The following is a 21,191-nucleotide window of genomic DNA, read 5'->3' on the forward strand; positions in this document are numbered from 1 at the left end:
CTTCAGCAGGGACAGGGAAGCTGGTGAGAGTTGATGGGAAGATGGATGGAGCCAAATACAGGGCAATTTAGAAGAAAACCTGTTAGAGTCTGCAAAAGACTAGAGACTGGGGCAGAGAGTTACCTTTTAGCAGGACAACGACCCTAAACATACAACCAGAGCTACAATGGAATGGTTTAGATCAAATCATATTCTTATTTAGAATGTCCCAGTCAAAGTCCAGACCTAAATCCAATAGAGAATCTGTGGCAAGACTTGAAAATTGCTGTTCACAGACTCTCTCCATCCAATCTGACAGAGCTTGAACTATTTTGCAGAGAAGAATAGACAAAAATGTCACTCTCTAGATGTGTAAAGTTGATAGAGACATCCCCAAAAAGACTTGCAGCTGTAATTGCAGCGAAAGGTCATTCTACAAAATATTGACTTGGGGAGCTGAATACAAATGCACGCCACACTTTTCACATATTTATTTATAAAGAATGTTGAAAACCATTTATCATTTTCCTTCCACTTCACAATTATGTGCCAGTTTGTTTTGGTCTATCACATAAAATCTCAATAAAATATATTTACGTTTTTGGATGTAATATGACAAAATGTGGAAAATGTCAAGGGGTATGAATACTTTTTCAAGGCACTGTACTAGAACAGAATGAATTGCTTCTGGGTTTAGACCACAACTAATATCACAGGAGATCCGGGTTGGCTTCAAATAGGTTTTCTGGAACAGGTGTAGAGGAGATATCTATTATTTGTTCAAGTCTCAGCTGTCAGAGGGGAGATTTCTTCTCATTTTGGGGAGAAATCTCACCGATGGGGAGTGACAAAAACAGAGACAAATGTTCCCTGCAAAGTCTATAGATAAACTAGTGCTGCAGCAAAACACTAATTCTAAAATGCCCCCTAAAATGTGGGAAGGGGGAGGCGGACCTCCTATCACAGCTTGGAATGGTGGCAAGGATGGAAAATGTCATTATAATGGGGGATTTTAATTATCTAGATATAGACTAGGCAGAAGGAACCACATATTCATCTAGGGCTTGCCATTTTATAAATATTTTGCAGGACAATTTCATGCGTTACTAGACCTACTAATTACGAATAATACAGACCTGATCGAGGATGTAGAAATACGGGGCAACTTAGGAAACAGTGAGCACAGATCAATTAGTTTCAGTATAAATCACAGAAATGGGAAATACAAGGACACTGAATTTCAAAAAGAGCCAACTTCCCTAAACTGCACTCTTTGCTAGATGATATTAAATGGGATAGAATCCTAGGAAAAAAAAGAACATGGAGGAAAATTGGAGTGCTTTAAGAACATACTAAATAAAGGTATTGGCCAGTGCATTCCAACAGTGAATACGTTTAAAAGAGCTAAAACAAACCCTGGGTGGCTAAACTGCAATGTAAAAATGCATAAAAAAAAAAAAAAAAAAAAAAAAGGCCATTGTCAGTTTTTCACCATTACAAAGAATGCAAGAAGAAATGTAAGAGCGCAATCAAGGCGGCAAAGATAGAACACAAAAGCACATTGCGGTGGAGAGTAAAAAAAAAAAAAAAGAAAGAAATTTATATAAAATATTATTTAAATATATATTTAAAAAAATATATATATACACACACACACACACACACACATACAGTGGGGATCGAAAGTTTGGGCACCCCAGGTAAAAATTTGTATTAATGTGCATAAAGAAGCCAAGGAAAGATGGAAAAATCTCCAAAAGGCATCAAATTACAGATTAGACATTCTTATAATAGGTCAACAAAAGTTAGATTTTATTTCCATCATTGACACTTTCAAAATTACAGAAAACAAAAAAATGGCGTCTGCAAAAGTTTGGGCACCCTGCAGAATTTATAGCATGCACTGCCCCCTTTGCAAGGCTGAGACCTGCCAGTGTCATGGATTGTTCTCAATCATCGTGACAGACAGCCCAGAAATCTCAAAGAATTGGAAGACTTTTGTAAGGAAGAATGGGCAAAGATACTTCAAACAAGAATTGAAAGACTCTTGGCTGGCTACAAAAAGGGTTTACAAGCTGTGATACTTGCGAAAGGGGGCAGTACAAGATATTAACTCTGCAGGGTGCCCAAACCTTTGCAGACGCCATTTTTTTGTTTTCTGTAATTGTGGAAGTGTCAATGATGGAAATAAAATCTAACTTTTGTTGACATATTATAAGAATGTCTAATCTGTCGATCCCCACTGTATATTATATATATATATTTAAAATAGTAAGAAAGTGAGGCCAGAACATATTGGCCACCTAAAGGATGATGAAGGAAATCTGGTTATAAAAAGGACAGAGAGAAGGCAAAGAAAGATTCTGAATAAATTCTTCTCCTCAGTCTTCACAAAAGAAATGGGGGGATACAGTAACCTAGACTGTAATGTTAACACCACGTCACAGGTGGCAACCTCATGGTTAACAGAAGAAAGACTCAGAGCTAGACTTGAAAAACGTAACATAAATAAGTCACCGGGACCAGATGGCTTACAACCGAGGGTTCTTAAGGAACTCAGCCAGGTGATAGTCAGACCATTGTTCCTAAATTTTATGGACAGTCTACAGGAGGGAATGGCACCAGCTTGTTGGAGAAAAGCCAACGTGGCACCAATATTTAAAAAAGGCCCGAGATATATCCTGGGGAACAATATGCCGGTTAGCCCAACATCAATTGTCTGCAAGCTATTGGAGGGGATGATAAGGGAGTATATACAACATTTTGGTATTGAAAACGGTATTAGTAGTAATCAGCATGGATTCATGAAATATCGTTCCTGCCAGACCAATCTATTAGGGATGCACCGAAATGAAATTCTTGGCCGAAGCCGAATAATAATGAAATGCTTGGCCGAAGGCCGAATACCGAACGCGGTGTTTCGCATTTTTTCCATTTATTTTACCAATTTTTTGTCCTCTCGTGTCTCTCTCTCTTGTCCTCTCGTGTCTCTCTCTCTTGTCCTCTCGTGTCTCTCTCTCTTGTCCTCTCGTGTCTCTCTCTCTCTTGTCCTCTCATGTCTCTCTCTCTCTCGTCCTCTCATGTCTCTCTCTCTCTCTCTTGTCCTCTCACTCTCTCTCTCTCTCTCTTGTCCTCTCATGTCTCTCTCTCTCTTGTCATCTCACTCTCTCTCTCTTGTCCTCTCATGTCTCTCTCTCTCTTGTCCTCTCATGTCTCTCTCTCTCTCTCGTCCTCTCATGTCTCTCTCTCTCTCTCTCTTGTCCTCTCACTCTCTTGTCTTCTCATGTCTCTCTCTCTCTCTCTTGTCCTCTCATGTCTCTCTCTCTCTCTTGTCCTCTCTCTCTTGTCCTCTCACTCTCTCTCTCTTGTCCTCTCATGTCTCTCTCTCTCTTGTCCTCTCACTCTCTTGTCTTCTCATGTCTCTCTCTCTCTCTCTTGTCCTCTCATGTCTCTCTCTCTCTCATGTCTCTCTCTCTTGTCCTCTCTCTCTCTTGTCCTCTCATGTCTCTCTCTCTTGTCCTCTCATGTCTCTCTCTCTTGTCCTCTCATGTCTCTCTCTCTTGTCCTCTCATGTCTCTCTCTCTTGTCCTCTCATGTCTCTCTCTCTTGTCATCTCATGTCTCTCTTTCTCTCTTGTCCTCTCATGTCTCTCTCTCTCTCTCTTTCTTGTCCTCTCACTCTCTTGTCCTCTCATGTCTCTCTCTCTCTCTCTTGTCCTCTCACTCTCTCTCTCTTGTCCTCTCATGTCTCTCTCTCTCTCTTGTCCTCTCATGTCTCTCTCTCTCTCTTGTGCTCTCACTCTCTCTCTCTTGTCCTCTCACTCTCTTGTCCTCTCATGTCTCTCTTTCTCTCTTGTCCTCTCATGTCTCTCTCTCTCTTGTCCTCTCATGTCTCTCTCTCTCTCTTGTCCTCTCATGTCTCTCTCTCTCTCTTGTCCTCTCATGTCTCTCTCTCGTCCTCTCACTCTCTCTCTCGTCCTCTCACTCTCTCTCTCGTCCTCTCACTCTCTCTCTCTTGTCCTCTCACTCTCTCTCTCTTGTCCTCTCACTCTCTCTCTCTTGTCCTCTCACTCTCTCTCTTGTCCTCTCACTCTCTCTCTCTTGTCCTCTCACTCTCTCTCTCTTGTCCTCTCACTCTCTCTCTCTTGTCCTCTCACTCTCTCTCTCTTGTCCTCTCACTCTCTCTCTCTTGTCCTCTCACTCTCTCTCTCTTGTCCTCTCACTCTCTCTCTCTTGTCCTCTCACTCTCTCTCTCTTGTCCTCTCATGTCTCTCTCTCTTGTCCTCTCATGTCTCTCTCTCTTGTCCTCTCATGTCTCTCTCTCTCTTGTCCTCTCATGTCTCTCTCTCTCTCTCTTGTCCTCTCATGTCTCTCTCTCTCTCTTGTCCTCTCATGTCTCTCTCTCTCTCTCTTGTCCTCTCTCTCTTGTCCTCTCATGTCTATCTCTCTCTCTCTCTCTTGTCCTCTCATGTCTCTCTCTCTCTCTCTTGTCCTCTCACTCTCTCTCTCTCTCTCTTCTCCTCCCTCTGTCTCTCTTGTCCTCTCATGTCTCTCTCTCTCTTGTCCTCTCTCTCTTGTCCTCTCTCTCTTGTCCTCTCTCTCTTGTCCTCTCTCTCTTGTCCTCTCTCTCTTGTCCTCTCTCTCTTGTCCTCTCACTCTTGTCCTCTCACTCTTGTCCTCTCACTCTTGTCCTCTCACTCTTGTCCTCTCACTCTTGTCCTCTCACTCTTGTCCTCTCACTCTTGTCCTCTCACTCTTGTCCTCTCACTCTTGTCCTCTCACTCTTGTCCTCTCACTCTTGTCCTCTCACTCTCTCTCTTGTCCTCTCGTGTCTCTCTCTCTTGTCCTCTCGTGTCTCTCTCTCTTGTCCTTTCGCGTCTCTGTCCTCTCATGTCTCTCCTTACCTCCCTCCCATCTGCAGAGTCGATGTTTGCTGTATGGCTCCTGTGCCCTGTCACAAGCGGAGGCGGAGTACATTTGGTATCACTCCGCCTGTGACAGAAGCTGGCGCCAAGCGGCTATACAGGAAGCATCCGCTCTGCTTCCTGTAGTGCCTCCGGCTATGTTTACAGTGATGCTCGGGGATGGCGGGTCGCCGGTCGGGGACCCGCAATCTGGGCTTACCGACCCACCATCCGCGTCATTAAAAACGTCATTGTTCGGCACAAATTTATTCGGCCTTTTTACTTATTCGGCCGAACACCGAAAGTGCTTTTTTTGCTATTTTCGGCCGAATAATTTCGGTTGCCGAACATTCGGTGCATCCCTACAATCTATTAACCTTCTATGAAGAAGTGAGCTGCCATCTAGATAAAGGAAGGTCTGTGGATGTGGTGTATCTGGATTTTGAAAAGGCCTTTGATACAGTTCTCCATAAACGCTTACTGTACAAGCTAAGGTATGTAGGTATGGACCATAGGGTGAGTACCTGGATTGAAAACTGGTTACAGGGGAGAGTTCAAAGGGTGGTGATAAATGGGGAGTACTCGGATTGGGCGGATATGGAAAGTGGGGTTCCACAAGGATCTGTCCTGGGACCAATCCTGTTTAATTTATTCATAAACAACCTAGAGGAAGGGATAACCAGCTCAATCTCAGTATTTGATACTAAGCGAAGCAGGGCGACAACTTTACGCAGGATGTGGAAGCCTTACAAGAAGACCTGAACAAAAAAAACGACATGGCAAATGAGGTTTAATATTGAAAAATGTAAAGTAATGCATTTGGGTGCCAAAAATAAGAACACAAGTTACTCGGTAGGGGGAGAACCTACCTCTGAGGGAATCAAGGATGGAAAAGGACCTGGGGATCCTAGTAGAAGACAAGCTCAGCAATAGCATGCAATGCCAAGCTGCTGCAAGCAAAGCCAACAGAATACTGGCGTGTATTAGAAAGGGGATTCACTCCAGAGATAAAACAATAAGTCTTCCACTCTATAAGACTCTGGTCCCGCTGCATCTTCAGTATGCCATCCAGTTCTGGGCACCGGTCCCCAGGAATGATGTGCTGGAACTGGAGAGAGTCCAGAGAAGGGCAACAAAGCTAATAAAGGGACTGGAGGATCTCAGCTATGGGGAAAGACTACAAGCACTGAACTTATTCTCTCTGGAGAAAAGACGCTTAAGAGAGGATATGATATCAATGTACAAATACCGTACTGGCGACCCTAGCATAGGGAACTTAAAAAGACAAGTGGCCACTACTAACCTTAAACTGTGTAAAGGGTTCTTTACTGTCAGAGCGGTAAGGATGTGGAATTCTCTTCCACAATCAGTGGTTTCAGCAGGGGGTGTCGATAGTTTCAAAAACTATTACATAGGCACCTTAATGACCACAACATACAGGGGTATACAATGTACTATTGACAAAGACACACACACAAACAAACAAACAATAGGTTGGACTGGATGGACTGGTGTCTTTTTTCAACCTCACTAACTATGTAACAGGGAAACTTTTATTCGACTTTAATGTTCAACTTAAGTTTAGCCCTCTGCCCCTCAATCACGCCTATTCCTATTGAAGGCTCCCCAGGCAGAATGATTTTCTTTTTTTTCTTTAAGTTAAACTCTTCAGGCTGGTAACTAGAAGCACTGCATTCTTTTACGCTTTGGTCTGAATAGAAAAGTAAGGCTTTGCAGGTACCTCCATCCACACTGTTTAGCATGAATGGAGGAATCGATTGATTTTCTTCCATTCAGCCTATGGGCTGAAAGAGGGAATTATATGGGTGTAGCCTAAGAATATCCTAAAAGGAAAAAGAAAAGTACGTTGGGGGACAGCTTTGGAATTAGGTTTAGTATTGCAGCCAGAGCTTCTTTTTTATTTTTTTTTATTTAAGTGGCTGCTAAAGAATAGGGGTGAGCAATGGCACGGTGTCTGGATCCTAGTCTGAATCCACCCGAGCGAGCTTGGAAATTGTCATTGTACTGGACCTATCAAAAGCGACTGAGGCATTCCCATTCCCCACCCCACAGATGCATGTATATCCAGTTATCGACCACCCTATTGTAGCTTTACTGCTACAGGGCAGCCGTTCTGTGTAGAATTATGTTATTATGCGCGATTCTGCACTTTCAAGGTAGAGGGGGGAAAGGAGGATGCCAGCGCTTCGCTTCTGCTGTGATTAGTCACAGCAGAAGCCGATCAGCAGGTGTCGACTATTGGATGACTGCTGGCACCTGCTGATCAGCGAAGAGACTCACTGGACGGAGCTCTGCATTTGTAAACACTACAGAGCTCTGTCCTGTTGGCGGGGATGTGCTGGATTTTGTTTCCTGGCAAAGCAGGGACTAAAATCCAGCACATCCGTTAGTGAAACCAGCACACACAAAAACACTGGCTAGGCACACATTTAACCCTCAGACCACCCTAGATGTTTAATCCCTTCCCAGCCAGTGTCATTAGTACAGTGACAGTGCATATTTTTAGCACGGATTACTGCATTAGTGTCACTGGCTCTACTTCGTGTCAGATATATCCATATCGCAGTTCTGCTATTAGTCGATGATCGCCACCATCACTATTATTAAAAAAATAAATAAATAAAAAATTCTAGTATATATCTCTATATATCTATATATAGTTTGTAGATGCTAGAACTTTTGTGCAAACCAATCAATATATGCTTATCGGGATTTTTATTGTTTTTTTTTTCCCAAAAATATGTAGCAGAATACATATTGGCCTAAATTTATGAAGACATTTTTTTTTTTTATTTTTTTTTTATTGGATGTGTTTTATAGCAGAAAGTAAAAAATATTTAGTTTTTTTCAAAACAGTCAGTCTTTTTTTATTTATGGCGCAAAAAAAAAAAAAAAAAACCCCAGTGGTGATCAAATACCACGAAAAAAAAGCTCTATTTGTGGGAAAATTGTTAGTTAAAGAAACGCAGTGCCGTAAAGCAAAAAATGGCCTGGTCATAAAGGGGGGGTCAATTTTCTGGAGGTCAAGTGGATATACACCCACTGTATACGTTTGCTATTGTGGGGAATGACCTGGCCACAGATCATTGGCTCAGTAATATGAAAGCTTCCTGGCAGACTCCTTCTGGTGGGTTTGGATTAGGATCCAAACATGCAGGAACCATTTTATTTAAAAAAAATGTTGAATGGAGTTAGGTTTCAAATAAACAAAAGAGGCATTTAAATAGAACTCACCAGGGCATTGATGTCCAGAACTGAATTGCACTCTTTGAATTTGGAGATTTCCTGATCTAGAGTGTCCAGTAATACCACTTGATTCTGCCTATAAGAAAATTTATAACATGTTCAAAACTTGATTTTCCTTCAATGCATTGCAAATATAAAATACCCAATTCACGATAATTCAAGTAGTAGTAATAGAACACCGTATATTTACTACAATCACCTGAAATCACTGAACTACACACAGGAGATCTTCACTCAACAAATTATGGTTGGTTGAGTAAGTGTCTTAGATGGGGTGTATACTTATGCAATCAGTTTCATGTTTTTCTATCGTTTTTAATTGAAATCCCTTTGGAGAGATCCGTTTTCACTTTAAAATTAAATCCATTTTAATTCAACGTTCTATAACAAAATCACAAACAATTTTGAGCAGGAATGGTACAATAAAGGGTTGGTGTAGAAAAGGCTTAGAGTTAAAGCAATATTAGACCCACAAACATAAATGGAATATATTGCAGCTTATGTGGCTGCATTCATTTATAATTATTTTTTTTTTAATTTTTCCCCTTTGTTTTCACCTGGTGATCTGGCCAGTAACGCACCTGCTGTATTAGAGAGGTTATAAAGGGATAAAGGTTTTACGTAAATGAAAGCTGATCATTGTAAGCACCCCTGTCATTGGTAAATGGTTTGTTTCAACCCTCTAAACCAGGGGTCCTCAAACTTTTTAAACAGGGGGCTGGTTCACTGTTCCACAGACACTGTTGGGGGCCGGACTATAGAAAGAAAAAATATGAACGAATTCCTATGCACCTATTGTATTTGTAATGCACAAAAAACAGTACAATATTTAAAACCATGGCCTCAGAAACTAAAGTGCAAGCAGTGCAGACAAGTCCCTGTATGAACCCTTCAGAACTGAAGACCTGACCCCCCCCCAAACTAGTGAATGACTACAAGTCCCAGCATGAACCCACGAGCTCTAAGGGGTCACATTCTTAAATCTCAGGGGCTCATGCTGGGACTAGTTGGGGGGGGGGGGGGGCTGTCATGTCCTCAGCTCTGATGGGTTCATGCTGGGACTAGTAGTCCTTCACTTTTGGGGGGTGGTTACATTCTTAGATTTCAGGGGGTCATGTTGGGACTTGTAGTCCTTCACTAGTTAGGAGGGGGTGTCATGTCCTCAGCTCTGAGGGGTTGATGCTGGAACTTGCAGTCCTTCACTTTTTGGAAAATCATACCTCCCAAAATTAAAGGACTTCAAGTCCCAGCATGAACCACTGAGATCTAAGGATCAATGCAGCGTCACCAGTGACCATCAGAGCAGCCTCACCAGTGCCCATCAATGGAGCCTCACCAGTGCAGTCTGATCAGTGCCCATTAGCTCAGCCTCATCAGTGCCCATCAATGCAGCCTCACCAGTTGGTCCTGCTGGCCTGTAAGTTTTGCTGGGAGCTAGCCATGGCCTGTGGGTCCTGCTAGCCGCTGGCCTGTAAGTTCTGCTGGAAGCTAGCCATGGCCTGTGGGTCCTGCTGGCTGCTGGCCTGTAGGTTCTTCTGGAAACTGGCCAGCTCCCAGCTTGGGGTGCAGCACCAAAACCATGGCCAGCTGCCAGCAGTACCTACAGGTCAGCAGGACTCAGTGGCCAGCAGGACCCACAGGCCATGGCCAGCTCCCAGCAGGATCCACAGGCCATGGCCAGCTCCCAGCAGGATCCACAGGCCATGGCCAGCTCCCAGCAGGATCCACAGGCCATGGCCAGCTCTCAGCAGGATCCACAGGCCATGGCCAGCTCTCAGCAGGATCCACAGGCCATGGCCAGCTCCCAGCAGGATTCACAGGCCATGGCCAGCTCCCAGCAGGATCCACAGTCCATGGCCAGCTCCCAGCAGGATCCACAGGCCATGGCCAGCTCTCAGCAGGATCCACAGGCCATGGCCAGCTCTCAGCAGGACCAACAGGCCATAGCCAGCACAGGACCTGACAGCCAGACAGTGTTGGGGGCTATTTCCTGTTTTGAGGTTACTGGGTGGGCAGGGCACTGGGGCAGGGTAAATGGCATGTGGGGGGGGGGGGGGTGAGATGGGATGTGGGGGTCAGCTGGGGGTGTCAGGGTGCATCACCTCAGCGATGCCGATGACAGCTCAGCAGGTCCTTGCTCGGCCTCCTGGGGGTGATGACCACTTCAAGCTGCAGCCAGTGCCCAGCCCGAGCCAGTAACATGCGTCCCCTGGCAGGCTCCAGTCCACAGACTCTCGGTCCAAAGAAGGCTGCTCTCACTCTTCTAAAAACTTCATGCTGCACTGTTGCAGCCATCCAGCGGAGAGCCTGAGTGGGTCATGTGATGTGTGTAACATGTTCCCTATTGGGCCGTGTGCCCCGCCTCTGCCTGCCTTTAAAATCTTTGGGAGTTGTAGTTTCCTGCTGCGCGCCCCTGCTCAGTTCTCCACACCCACCGCCACAAGGAACTTGAGTGCGGTCAGGACTACAACTCCCAGAATGCAGCGCGGCAGTAACACAGCCAATTGGCAGCCACCGCAGATGATTTCCTACATACAGAAAAAAAGAAGTAATGTCAGTAGACAGCGGTTCTGCAATTGCTGGTGGGCCGGGTTCAGGACCCTCGCGGGCCCGGATGCGGCCCGCGGGCCGTAGTTTGAGGACCCCTGCTCTAAACTGATACAGCTGCAGAACAGCTTGTTCTGTTGAGAAACAGGAAAAACTGAGAGGTAAATTCGCTGCTCCAGGTGAGAAGTGTAATCCTGAGGACAGGTGGGACTGGGTGCTAGCCCTGGCTCGCATCTGTGTATACAACTTGGGAAAGAAATTGGTTGCAGACCTCCGTCGGTCCAATAGATTTATTGAAATATGTATAAAACTGCCACCAGGACAAGGACACAGACTTAGGAAAGGCTGATGTGTTTCACACCACTGTACTTCTTTAAAATGCCCCTCTGTTGAAAGACAACAGACTTAGAGGCTGGATCACCAGGTGGAAACAAGGGGGAAAAAAAAATAAAAAAGAAAATGAATGCGGCCAACACATCTAAGAATTTACAAGCTGCAATATAAAAAAATAGAAAACTAGGCAAGAAAAGAATCAGTCGCCCGGGTAATTAATGGTCATAAAACACAAAAAAGGAATCTGGATAAACTGCAGGTGATCCCATATCAAAAGTAGAAAAAAATTATCAGTGCAAGTTTGTACTCCCTACAGTAGGTGAAAAATATTGTCCTTTCTTCTAAAGTGCTAATGCATCACAGTGCGTCATAAATAATTTTTCAAAACTCATATCCAAAAACAGTGCAAGACAGAAAATACCCGTATTTATCGGCGTATAACACGCACCTAAATTTTAGGGCAGAAATTTCAGGAAAAAAGCTGAAATTTAAAATAAACAGCTTTGAACTCAGAACATTTTTAAAAAATTAAATGTAGTCTAACCAGTGCCCACGAATGCAGCCTCATCAGCGCAGTGTCCTTAAATGCAGCCTCGCCAGTGCAGTGCCCATACATGCAGCCTCGCCAGTGCAGTGCCCATACATGCAGCCTCGCCAGTGCCCATACATGCAGCCTCTCCAGCGCCAGTGCCCATAATTGCAGCCTCGCCAGCACCAGTGACCATACATGCAGCCTCGCCAGCGCAGTGCCCATACATGCAGCCTCGCCAGCGCCAGTGCCCATAATTGCAGCCTCGCCAGCCCCAGTGCCCATACATGCAGCCTCGCCAGCCCCAGTGCCCATACATGCAGCCTCGCCAGCGCCAGTGCCCATAATTGCAGCCTCGCCAGTGCCCATAATTGCAGCCTCGCTAGCGCCAGTGCCCATACATGCAGCCTCGCCAGTGTCCATACATGCAGCCTCGCCAGTGCCCATAATTGCAGCCTCGCCAGCACCCATATTTGCTGCCTCGCCAGCACCCATAATTGCTGCCTCCCCAGTGCCACTATACAAATCACTTGTCCAGAAAGCAGTGCCGAGAGGTAGAAGGGGGCGGGCGGCGCGGAGGAGAAGGAAGGATGCGCTGTCATCGGAAGTCCCGGCGCCTATGATTGACGTCGGCATAGGAGGCGGGACTTCCGATGACAGCGTGTCCTCCCTTCTCCTCTGCGCCGCCCGCCCCCTTCTACCTCTCGGCGCTGCTAGTGCTTTCTAGACTTTTTTTTTTTTTTCTTATATCGGCGTATAACACGCACTGCTACTTTTTCCTCCATTTTTAGGAGGAAAAAGTGCGTGTTATATGCCGATAAATACGGCATACATTTTCTCATAAAAGTGCTAGTGCAACAAAATCTGTGCAGTGTAATCAAAATGAATAAAAAAAAATAATAATAATAATATATATTAAATTATATTAAATAAAATATATTATTTTTTTATTTTTTATTCATTAATTAGGGATCGACTGATTATTGCCAAAGTCGATATATTGAGGGCCGATATATCTGTATCGGTCCTGGAACTGGCCGATGTTACCGATATTTCAAATATTGCTCATGTAAGGGTAAAATTATGTCACACAGCATAATTCCGTTTACAAATGTTATTGAATATGCCACTCACATATGTACAAATTAAAGATATAGGCAATTCCACATTAGCAGATCTGCTGGCAGATCGGTATCTCTGACCCACTTGTCGTAAATGATACCCGAGTGATACCGCTCCGTTCGGCATCCACTCAATACTGCTCTGTCTCTCACCCGTTCCATCTACCACTCACCCACCCACCCGATCCGTCTCTCATCCACTTGCTGTAAGCGACACCCAGGTGATACCGCTTTATCTGGCATACGATCTCGGAGGTCACATGCCGAGATGGAGCGGGTGAGAGACAGAGCAATATTGAGTGGATGCCGAACGGAGCAGTATCACTTACGGCAAGTGGGTGAGAGATACCGATCTGCCAGCAGATCTGCTAATGTGGAATTGCTTATATCTTTAATTTGTACATATGTGAGTGGCATATTCAATAACATATGTGACATCATTTTACCCTTACATGAGCATCAACACCTAATGGTTGGAGGAGGAGAAGACTTGGACCCTGACATAGGATGTACAAAATATCGGCCCATATCGATATGTGATGGCCAAAATATCGGTACCGGCAACGAAAAACCGATATCGGTCGATCCCGAATATATGTATACACATACACACAAACAATACCTAATCAATTCGTCAAAAAGTGCTAGTGCAAAAATGTGAAATTAAAAAAATATCTGTGTGGTGCAATCAGAGCAAATAAAAATATATGTATATAAAAATGCCTAATCAATTCATCAGTAAATTTATCTTAGGGCTCTTTCACACGGGCGGTCCGATCAGATCCGCCTGTCAGTTTTTTAGGCGGATCTGATCGGATCCTCCACGCAGCTCTATGGGGCATCGGATGTCAGCGGAGACACCTCCGCTGACATCCGCTGCCACCCGTATCCGATCCTGTCTGTGAAATCTGGACGGATGGAAACCCGGTCCGCTCTCATCCGATTCCCCATAGAGAGCAGCGGGGGCTGCAACACCTCCCTCTTCTCCGCACTGCAAGCAGAGACGGAGCTGTAATCCGCCGGCTCAGCGGGGATCGCGGATCGATCCCCGCTGAGCAACACGGATCCGCCTACGGAGGCGGACCGTGTGAAAGAGCCCTTATACATGTGTAACTTCAAAAACCACATAAAAATGAAAATAAAAAATTATTTTCAAAATAAATGTTTTTTTTTTTTTTTAAAGACAATATTCAATCTTCCTTAAACTCCCAAGTGAATATTAAAAAATGCAAAAAAGTATCTATCATGTGGTACAATTTCTTCTGTGAAAAAAACGTGCAAAACACCCAACGTGATCCTTCCACCGTATCCCCCAAACTGACTCACCAGATGGGGTAGCTGGTCAAATTATAAACAAGCAAATGCGCCTTTTTGTATAAAAATTTGCTTGTGGGTTTAATACTGCTTTAACCACTTCTGGACCACCCACCGTGTAATAACGTTGCTATTTTGATGTTAAATCCAGGGGTATGGCAACAGATAGCTGCCATACCCCGGTATTTCTCTACATGGTCGGTGGTTCTCATTAACATAAAAGTGGTCCCAGCAGCAGATTCGCCGTGGGATCACTTTTATGGGCAGCGGGAAGGTGTCCACCATCCCGGTCGTTTTCCCCGTTTACCGGAGCCGTCGGTAGCGGGTAAAATGATCCGGTAATCTGAGGTGCTGTGCAGGAAGTTGAGTGGGGACAAGATGGCCCTCGCTCGATTCTACAGCCTTGGAAGACCTGAGCACAGAGAAAACACACATTACCAGTCCCTGCGCAGATCCTGGAGATTGATTCTCAAGCTGGGAAATCTTGTAATATGGCCTGTGGTGAAACACATGAATGAAGCGTGGCAGCTCTCCTAACCCTCCATGGGATATGAGGCAAAGCAGCTGTACAAAAAATAAAGGAACAGAGCACACACCGCCCTAGTTGATTGAGATCTGAAGAAGGAGGCTACGCCTCCGAAACGTTGTCCTTAGCAACCCCATGCAATTCATGCTCTGGGTCCCGATCGTGGAGTCTCCCTCTGCTTAACCGCATTGTCAGTTTCTCTGAGCGGCTATAGCATCCGGCTCTTGGAGGGTGTGCGGCGGCGGCTGGACCGTGCGCAGGCTTACCACATCGAGTCTCCTTGAGTAATCCGAGGCGGTTGGCTTAGCCGTACGATACTCACTGACTAGTGCAGGACGAACAGCTGAGCCGCCGAGGCTAGGAGGAGAGAGCCCTGTAAACATCATCGGGGAATATTTATTTCCATGCATGACTTCCTATCTGTTTGTGAGTACCTGTTTTTATGGCTTCTATTACCTTCAAATAAATGGTGTTACACTAGGGCGGTGTGCGCTCTGTTCCTTTATTTTTTGGAAGACCTAAGCAATGTCATACGTCGCTCCTGCCCAACGGCCAATTTTTTTTTTTTTTTTGCTTTGAAGTGTAGATGTGAGATGTGAGGTCTGTTTGACCCCAGATTAGTGATGCACCGAATGTTCGGCAACCGAAATTATTCGGCCGAAAATAGCCAAAAAAGCACTTTCGGAATAAGTAAATAGGCCGAATAAATTTTGCCGAACAATTAAGTTTTTAATGACGCAATCAAATAACCCGCGTAGAGTGAGAGGCGCACGCTTTATGCAGCAAACATGTCAGCAGTGTGGAAGCACTTTAAAGTGTCAGAGAAAGAGGCAAAAACGGCCGTTTGCAGACATTGTTCTGCTGAATTGTCCAGAGGGGGTGCATTTGCAAAAACGTACAGCACTTCAAGTTTAATCTATCACTTAAAATCAAGACACCACGAACATCATGCAGAGTACGAGAAAGACACGGCGGCTACGGCAACAGCAGCAGCGAAAAGAAAAGTAGCTCCCAGTCCTAGGACACCCACTCCATCTGTGGCTGACTTCTTAGAAAAGGCAAAAAAGTTTGCCAATGACAGTGCCAAAGCTAAAGGTATTACTACAAGGATAATGGAATTCATCGCATTGGATGATCAACCATTCTCTGTTGTAGAGGATGTTGGATTTCGCAGGCTTATAGACCATATTGAGCCCCGTTACACCATCCCTAGTAGACGGCATTTCTCAGACGTGTGCTTACCTGAGATGTATAACGTCGTTTCAACTAACGTCCATGAGCTTTTGGCCACAGATATTGCAGCCCTCAGCTTCACGACTGATATTTGGAGCTCGGATGTGAGCCCCACTAGTATGCTGAGTTTACCTGCGCAGTGGATCGACACAGATTTCAAGCTACAAAAGATTGTGCTTCACTCACAAGAGTTTAGAGGGTCCCATACAGCTGTTGCCATATCCGAGGCGTTCGCCAACATGTTTGACACTTGGCGTATCGACCGATCTAAAGTGCATGCGGTAGTCAGTGACAACGCAAGAAATATGGCTAAAGCCATGGAAGATAGCAATCTGAAAGGCATACGGTGTATGGCACACACAATTCAACTGGCGGTCAACGAGGGATTGTTGAGTCAGCGCAGTATAGCAGATGTGATAGCGATAGGCAGGAAAATTGTTGGCCATTTTAAACATTCACCGCTTGCCTATGCGCGCCTACAATCTATCCAAGAACAGTTCGGAATGCCACAAAAACGTTTCCAACAAGATGTGAGCACAAGGTGGAACAGTACATATTATATGCTGGAAAGCCTTTTTACGCAAAAGCGAGTCTTGGCTACATACATAGCAGATCATGACCTGCCCGCGACATTCACCGCACACCAGTGGGTGTTAATTGAGAACGTTCTCTCTCTTCTCGCCCCCTTTGAGCAGATAACAAAAGAGATAAGCTCATCTGATGCATCTGTGGCAGACGTCATACCCTTACTTGCAGCATTAAAGCGTCTTTTAAACAAAGAGGCTGAAACAGACCACGGAGTGAAAACAACTAAAAGTGCGCTCTTAGAAGCTGTCAGCACACGATTTAGTCAGGCGGACTCAGAACCCCTGTACTGCATCGCGACTGTGCTTGATCCACGATATAAAGATCATTACTTGGATGTGGGGAAAAAGATGCGCACACGAGAAATGATCCAGGCCGAGTTGGATTTGGGAAAGCCGCTAGGTGATGGAGACGGTCAGGTGATGCACAGCGCAGGAGATGAAAACAGCGCAGAGAGTAAACGGGCTCGTACTACAGATGAGCCACGCACAGTCTCGCTGTCTGACATGTTCGATGAGATCCTCCAAGAGAATAACCCATTTGCAAGACCGAGGACAAGCTTGACCGCTCAACAGTTAGATGGGTATCTCTCAGAAGTCCCCATCCCCAGGAGCAATAACCCTCTCGAATTTTGGAGGACCAATCAAGGCCGCTTTCCCGACTTGGCGCAGATGGCACGCAGGTAGGCTACTTGTATGGGAGACATTGTTCGTTTTGAAATGAGCAACTGTCAGAACGCTGCAATAAAATTTTCAACTATTCTGATTTCTGCAGGTACTTGTCTGCTCCATGCACAAGCACCGACAGTGAGAGACTGTTTAGTGCTGCATCTCATGTCATCGATGAGAAGAGGAACCGACTTTCATGTGAGAAAGCAGAGAAACTACTTTTCATAAAGAAGAACCTGCCACTTTTCCTGAAGAAGTAGGCTAAGTAGGCTTATGTCTAGGACAGTTATTCATTTGTTTTGGGTTCATCCACAGTTTTTGCACTATTCAATGCACATTTGTTGTTGTAGACATACAGAGTTACATTCTTTCAGCAGTCAGTTATAGGCCTAAGGTAGGCTAATCAAGAAAAGGGCTTCAAAGATGGCAGAAATTTTTTTTTTTTTTTACTAATTTATTTATTTTAAGTTATATTGTGCTTTGTTTGTATAATATTTGCTGGAATGTTCAAAAATGTTCAGTGTTAAATAAATATTTTGAAATTGTATTTTTGTTATTTGATTTATTTATCTGAAAAGCAACACAAAATAGTAAAAAGCAAATTTTTACCATTTAATTATTGTAATGGTGAAAAAATTGGCAAAATAAATGGAAAAAATGCGAAACACCGCGTTCGGTATTCGGCCTTCGGCCAAGCATTTCATTATTATTCGGCTTCGGCCAAGAATTTCATTTCGGTGCATCTCTACCCCAGATGTCACATTACAGAGGACCTGTCCTGCTTATTTCTATTACAAGGGATGTGTACATTCCTTGTAATAGGAATAAAAAGTAATCAAAACATTTTTTTTTTTTAGTGCCGGTTCACACGGTTCCGACTTTTCACAAGTAGCGGACCGTGCTGTGCAATTGGAACCGTTCGAATAGGAGCGACTCAAGTCGCTCCGACTTAGAAAAAGGTTCCTGCACCTTTTTTTTGCAAAGTCGGAGCGACTTGCATTGACTTCCATTATGTGAAGTCGTTCCAAGCCGTGCCGAAGTCGCGGTGCACGGGCGATGGCATTAGTCACCTGAAGTCGTGTCGCCCTAGTGTGAACCAACACTTAAAAGGGACAGTGTAAAAATAAAAAACAAAAAGGTAAAATAAATAAGGAAAAAAAAACATTTAAAGCGCCCCGTCCCTCCGAGCTCGCACGCAGAAGCGAACGTATACCCAAGATGTGCCCACATATGTAAACGGTGTTCAAACCACACATGCGAGGTATCACTGCGATCGTTGGAGCGAGAGAAATAATTCTAGCCCCAGACCTTCTCTGTAACTCTGAACTGGTAACCTGTAGACATTTTTAAATCGTCAGCTATGGAGATTTTTAAGTACCAATGTTTGTCGCTATTCCACAAGTGTGCGCAATTTTGAAGCATGACATGTTGGGTAACAATTTACTTGGCGCAACATTATCTTTCACATTATAGAAAAGAATTGGGCAAAGGTTACGGTTTTCTTTTTAATTTAAAAAAAGTGTATTTTGTCCAAGAAAACTGCGTTTGTAAGACCGCTGCGCAAATATGGTGCGACATAAAGTATTGCAACAATCTTCATTTTATTCTCTAGGGTCTCTGCTAAAAAAAAATATATAATGTTTGTGGATTCTAAGTAATTTTCTAGCAAAAAAATACTGATTTTAACTTTTAAACAAGTGTCAGAAATAGGTGTGGTCCTTAAGTGGTTAAATAAAATTTTTCATAAAAAATCCCCGATCCCTAAACTAGGCTGTCCAGAGTTATTAATAACGATACATGGACTTTTAAATACAGCAGGCTCATAGTTGCCAACATTTAAAAACAATTTCCAGGGGCACTTTGCAGCGCAGCTATCAATTACTTACCACACCAACTTCCCCAAAGCTCCGCCCACTCTGCATAATTAATCTCGCCTACTTATCAGATTATAGAGTCTACTCAATATAGAGAGAATTACAGGAAATTAAAAAAGGAATTTCAAACTTAAGGCCACAGTAGCAGATTTGGAATAAGTCTCCCATTCAGCTGCACTACTTCTGCATAACATTTATGGGCAGCCCCATAACAGGCGCTTCCAGGGACAATATAAATTATCTGGGACAGGCTCCTATTTGCAGGGACTGTCCCAGGAAAAAAGGGACAGTTGGCAAGTATGCAGGCTTGTCTTGCAACAATTGTCATTAGAGGCTCAAGAACAGTTTGACCCCATGAACACTATGCATATAGCCCTGCTGCATTTGGCTCCCGCATTTAGCTGCAGGTGGTGAGTGCAGGTGTCCTGTCTAGACCCGCTGCTTGCAGTCTAGCTGTACAAATGTTTAGGGTAGTATGCACAAAGGGAAAAATGCTCAGAACACAGACTTCTTGCATTCAGCCCATTTGACCCCCCCCCCGGGTGCATACTAATAAACGTTCATATAGCTATGTGCACTATTCAGCCCTGTCCAGCCACAGCAGCGGTCAGCCTCTCTTTGACAAGCTGCCAGCAGCTGGGCTAGATGGCACACCTGTACCCGCCGCTGAACGTCAGAGTCCCCATACACAGAGGATAAATGCTTTCTCCTCAGGAGGCCTTCTTCTCCGGGGAACTAAAATGAAAAAGGTTGTTCAATCTGAACTTTTGCTACACCAAAACTTTACTGCACCAATCTTCCTTGGTCATTTAGGTGATTTATTATAGGATGCTCAATCACAGTGCAATCTTTAACATATCTAACTGGTAATTCCCTTCATTAGGGAAAAGAAGGGGAACTCCGGAACAACCAATAATTTTGCAGGGCGTGCAAAGGGGAAGTGATGATCCCCATTTCATATTTTATTACCTTACCATTAAATATCTTTCATCCTTCATATTCATACATAGATACTTAAAGTATAACTAAAGGCTGCTGCGCTGCGCAAACTGTTGGCGCTTTATAAATCCTGTATAATAATAATAATAATAATAATAAAGGCAAAACTTTTTTTTAGTTTTGGATAGAGGGGAGAGGGATTAGAACACCTGTCAGGTTCTTACTGTGGTCCGTGTCCCTCTTAAGGAGATTCACCCTCTCTATTAGTCCTGTTTACCATTATTATTAAAAGTGAAAAGAAAAGAAAAACTCCAAATTTAGGGTTCTCCCCAAAAAAGTAATAAAGGGGAAATCTTCCAATGGGGACACTAGTTCTGGTGACCTGGGGGTCCCCAAAGAAATTCCCTTAATTTGCAGGTATTTCCGATCACTTCCTGTTTGGCTATGGGACAGGAAGTGAAGGGAAATCTCCCCAATGGGACACAGATGGCGAAAACAAACCTGACAGGGGTTTTACTCATAACCCTCCCTTCCGCTCTATCCAAAATGAAAAAAAAAGTTTTGCCTTTAGTTCTACTTTGAAGTGTCACTAAACCCACATCATACAAAACTATCAATAAATGGTGTATTACATGCTGTTCATACTAGGGATCGACTGATTATCGTCAAGGCTGATATATCAGAACTGGCCGATATTTTTGTGATGTCATCCTGCCTTCTTAGGCCGCCTCCCTCACCTTGGACAGCCTCGTCTGGAGTCAGGACTAGTCTCGCGGGAGTGTATCACAGCCATACACCCACCCACAGAAGCCCGGTGCCAGCCAGCCACCCACACCCACAGGCCTTGTACCAGCCAGTCAGCCACAGGCACTGTTCCAGTGAGCCATCCAGCCACCCACAGGCCCTGTACCTGCCAGCCACCCACAGGCCCTGTACCTGCCAGCCACCCACAGGCCCTGTACCTGCCAGCCACCCACAGGCCCTGTACCTGCCAGCCATCCACAGGCCCTGTACCTGCCAGCCATAGGCACTGTACCAGCCAGCCAGCCACCCACAGGCCCTGTACCAGCCAGCCACCCACAGCCCCTGTGCCAGCCAGCCACCTACCACAGGGTGCCAGACAGGCAGCCACGCAACAGACAGGGTGCCAGACAGCCAGCCACAGGCCCTGTACCAGCCAGCCACAGGCACTGTACAAGCCAGCCACAGGCACTGTACAAGCCAGCTGCCCACAGGCCCTGTACCAGCCAGTCACCCACAGCCCCTGTGCCAGCCACCCACCCACCACAAGGTGCCAGCCAGCCGCCCACCACATGGTGCAAGACAGCCAGCCACCACAGGGTGCCAGCAAGCCAGCCATTAAGCATTAAACA

The 21,191-nt window shown here is 44.8% G+C and overlaps 1 protein-coding gene across 1 annotated transcript in view; it reads right to left on the reverse strand.

Moving 5' to 3' along the window:
• Positions 1-21,191, reverse strand: part of BLOC1S6 (biogenesis of lysosomal organelles complex 1 subunit 6) — a 56,614-nt gene that overhangs the window by 23,949 nt on the left and 11,474 nt on the right. Inside the window, exon 3 of the mRNA XM_082254051.1 lies at positions 8,138-8,225. Within this exon, the coding sequence (XP_082110177.1) occupies positions 8,138-8,225 (88 nt within the window). The remainder of the gene's footprint in view (positions 1-8,137; positions 8,226-21,191) is intronic.

This window comes from Pelophylax lessonae (assembly GCF_965119305.1).
Source record: "Pelophylax lessonae genome assembly, chromosome: 4".
Classification (NCBI taxonomy): Eukaryota; Metazoa; Chordata; class Amphibia; order Anura; family Ranidae; genus Pelophylax; species Pelophylax lessonae.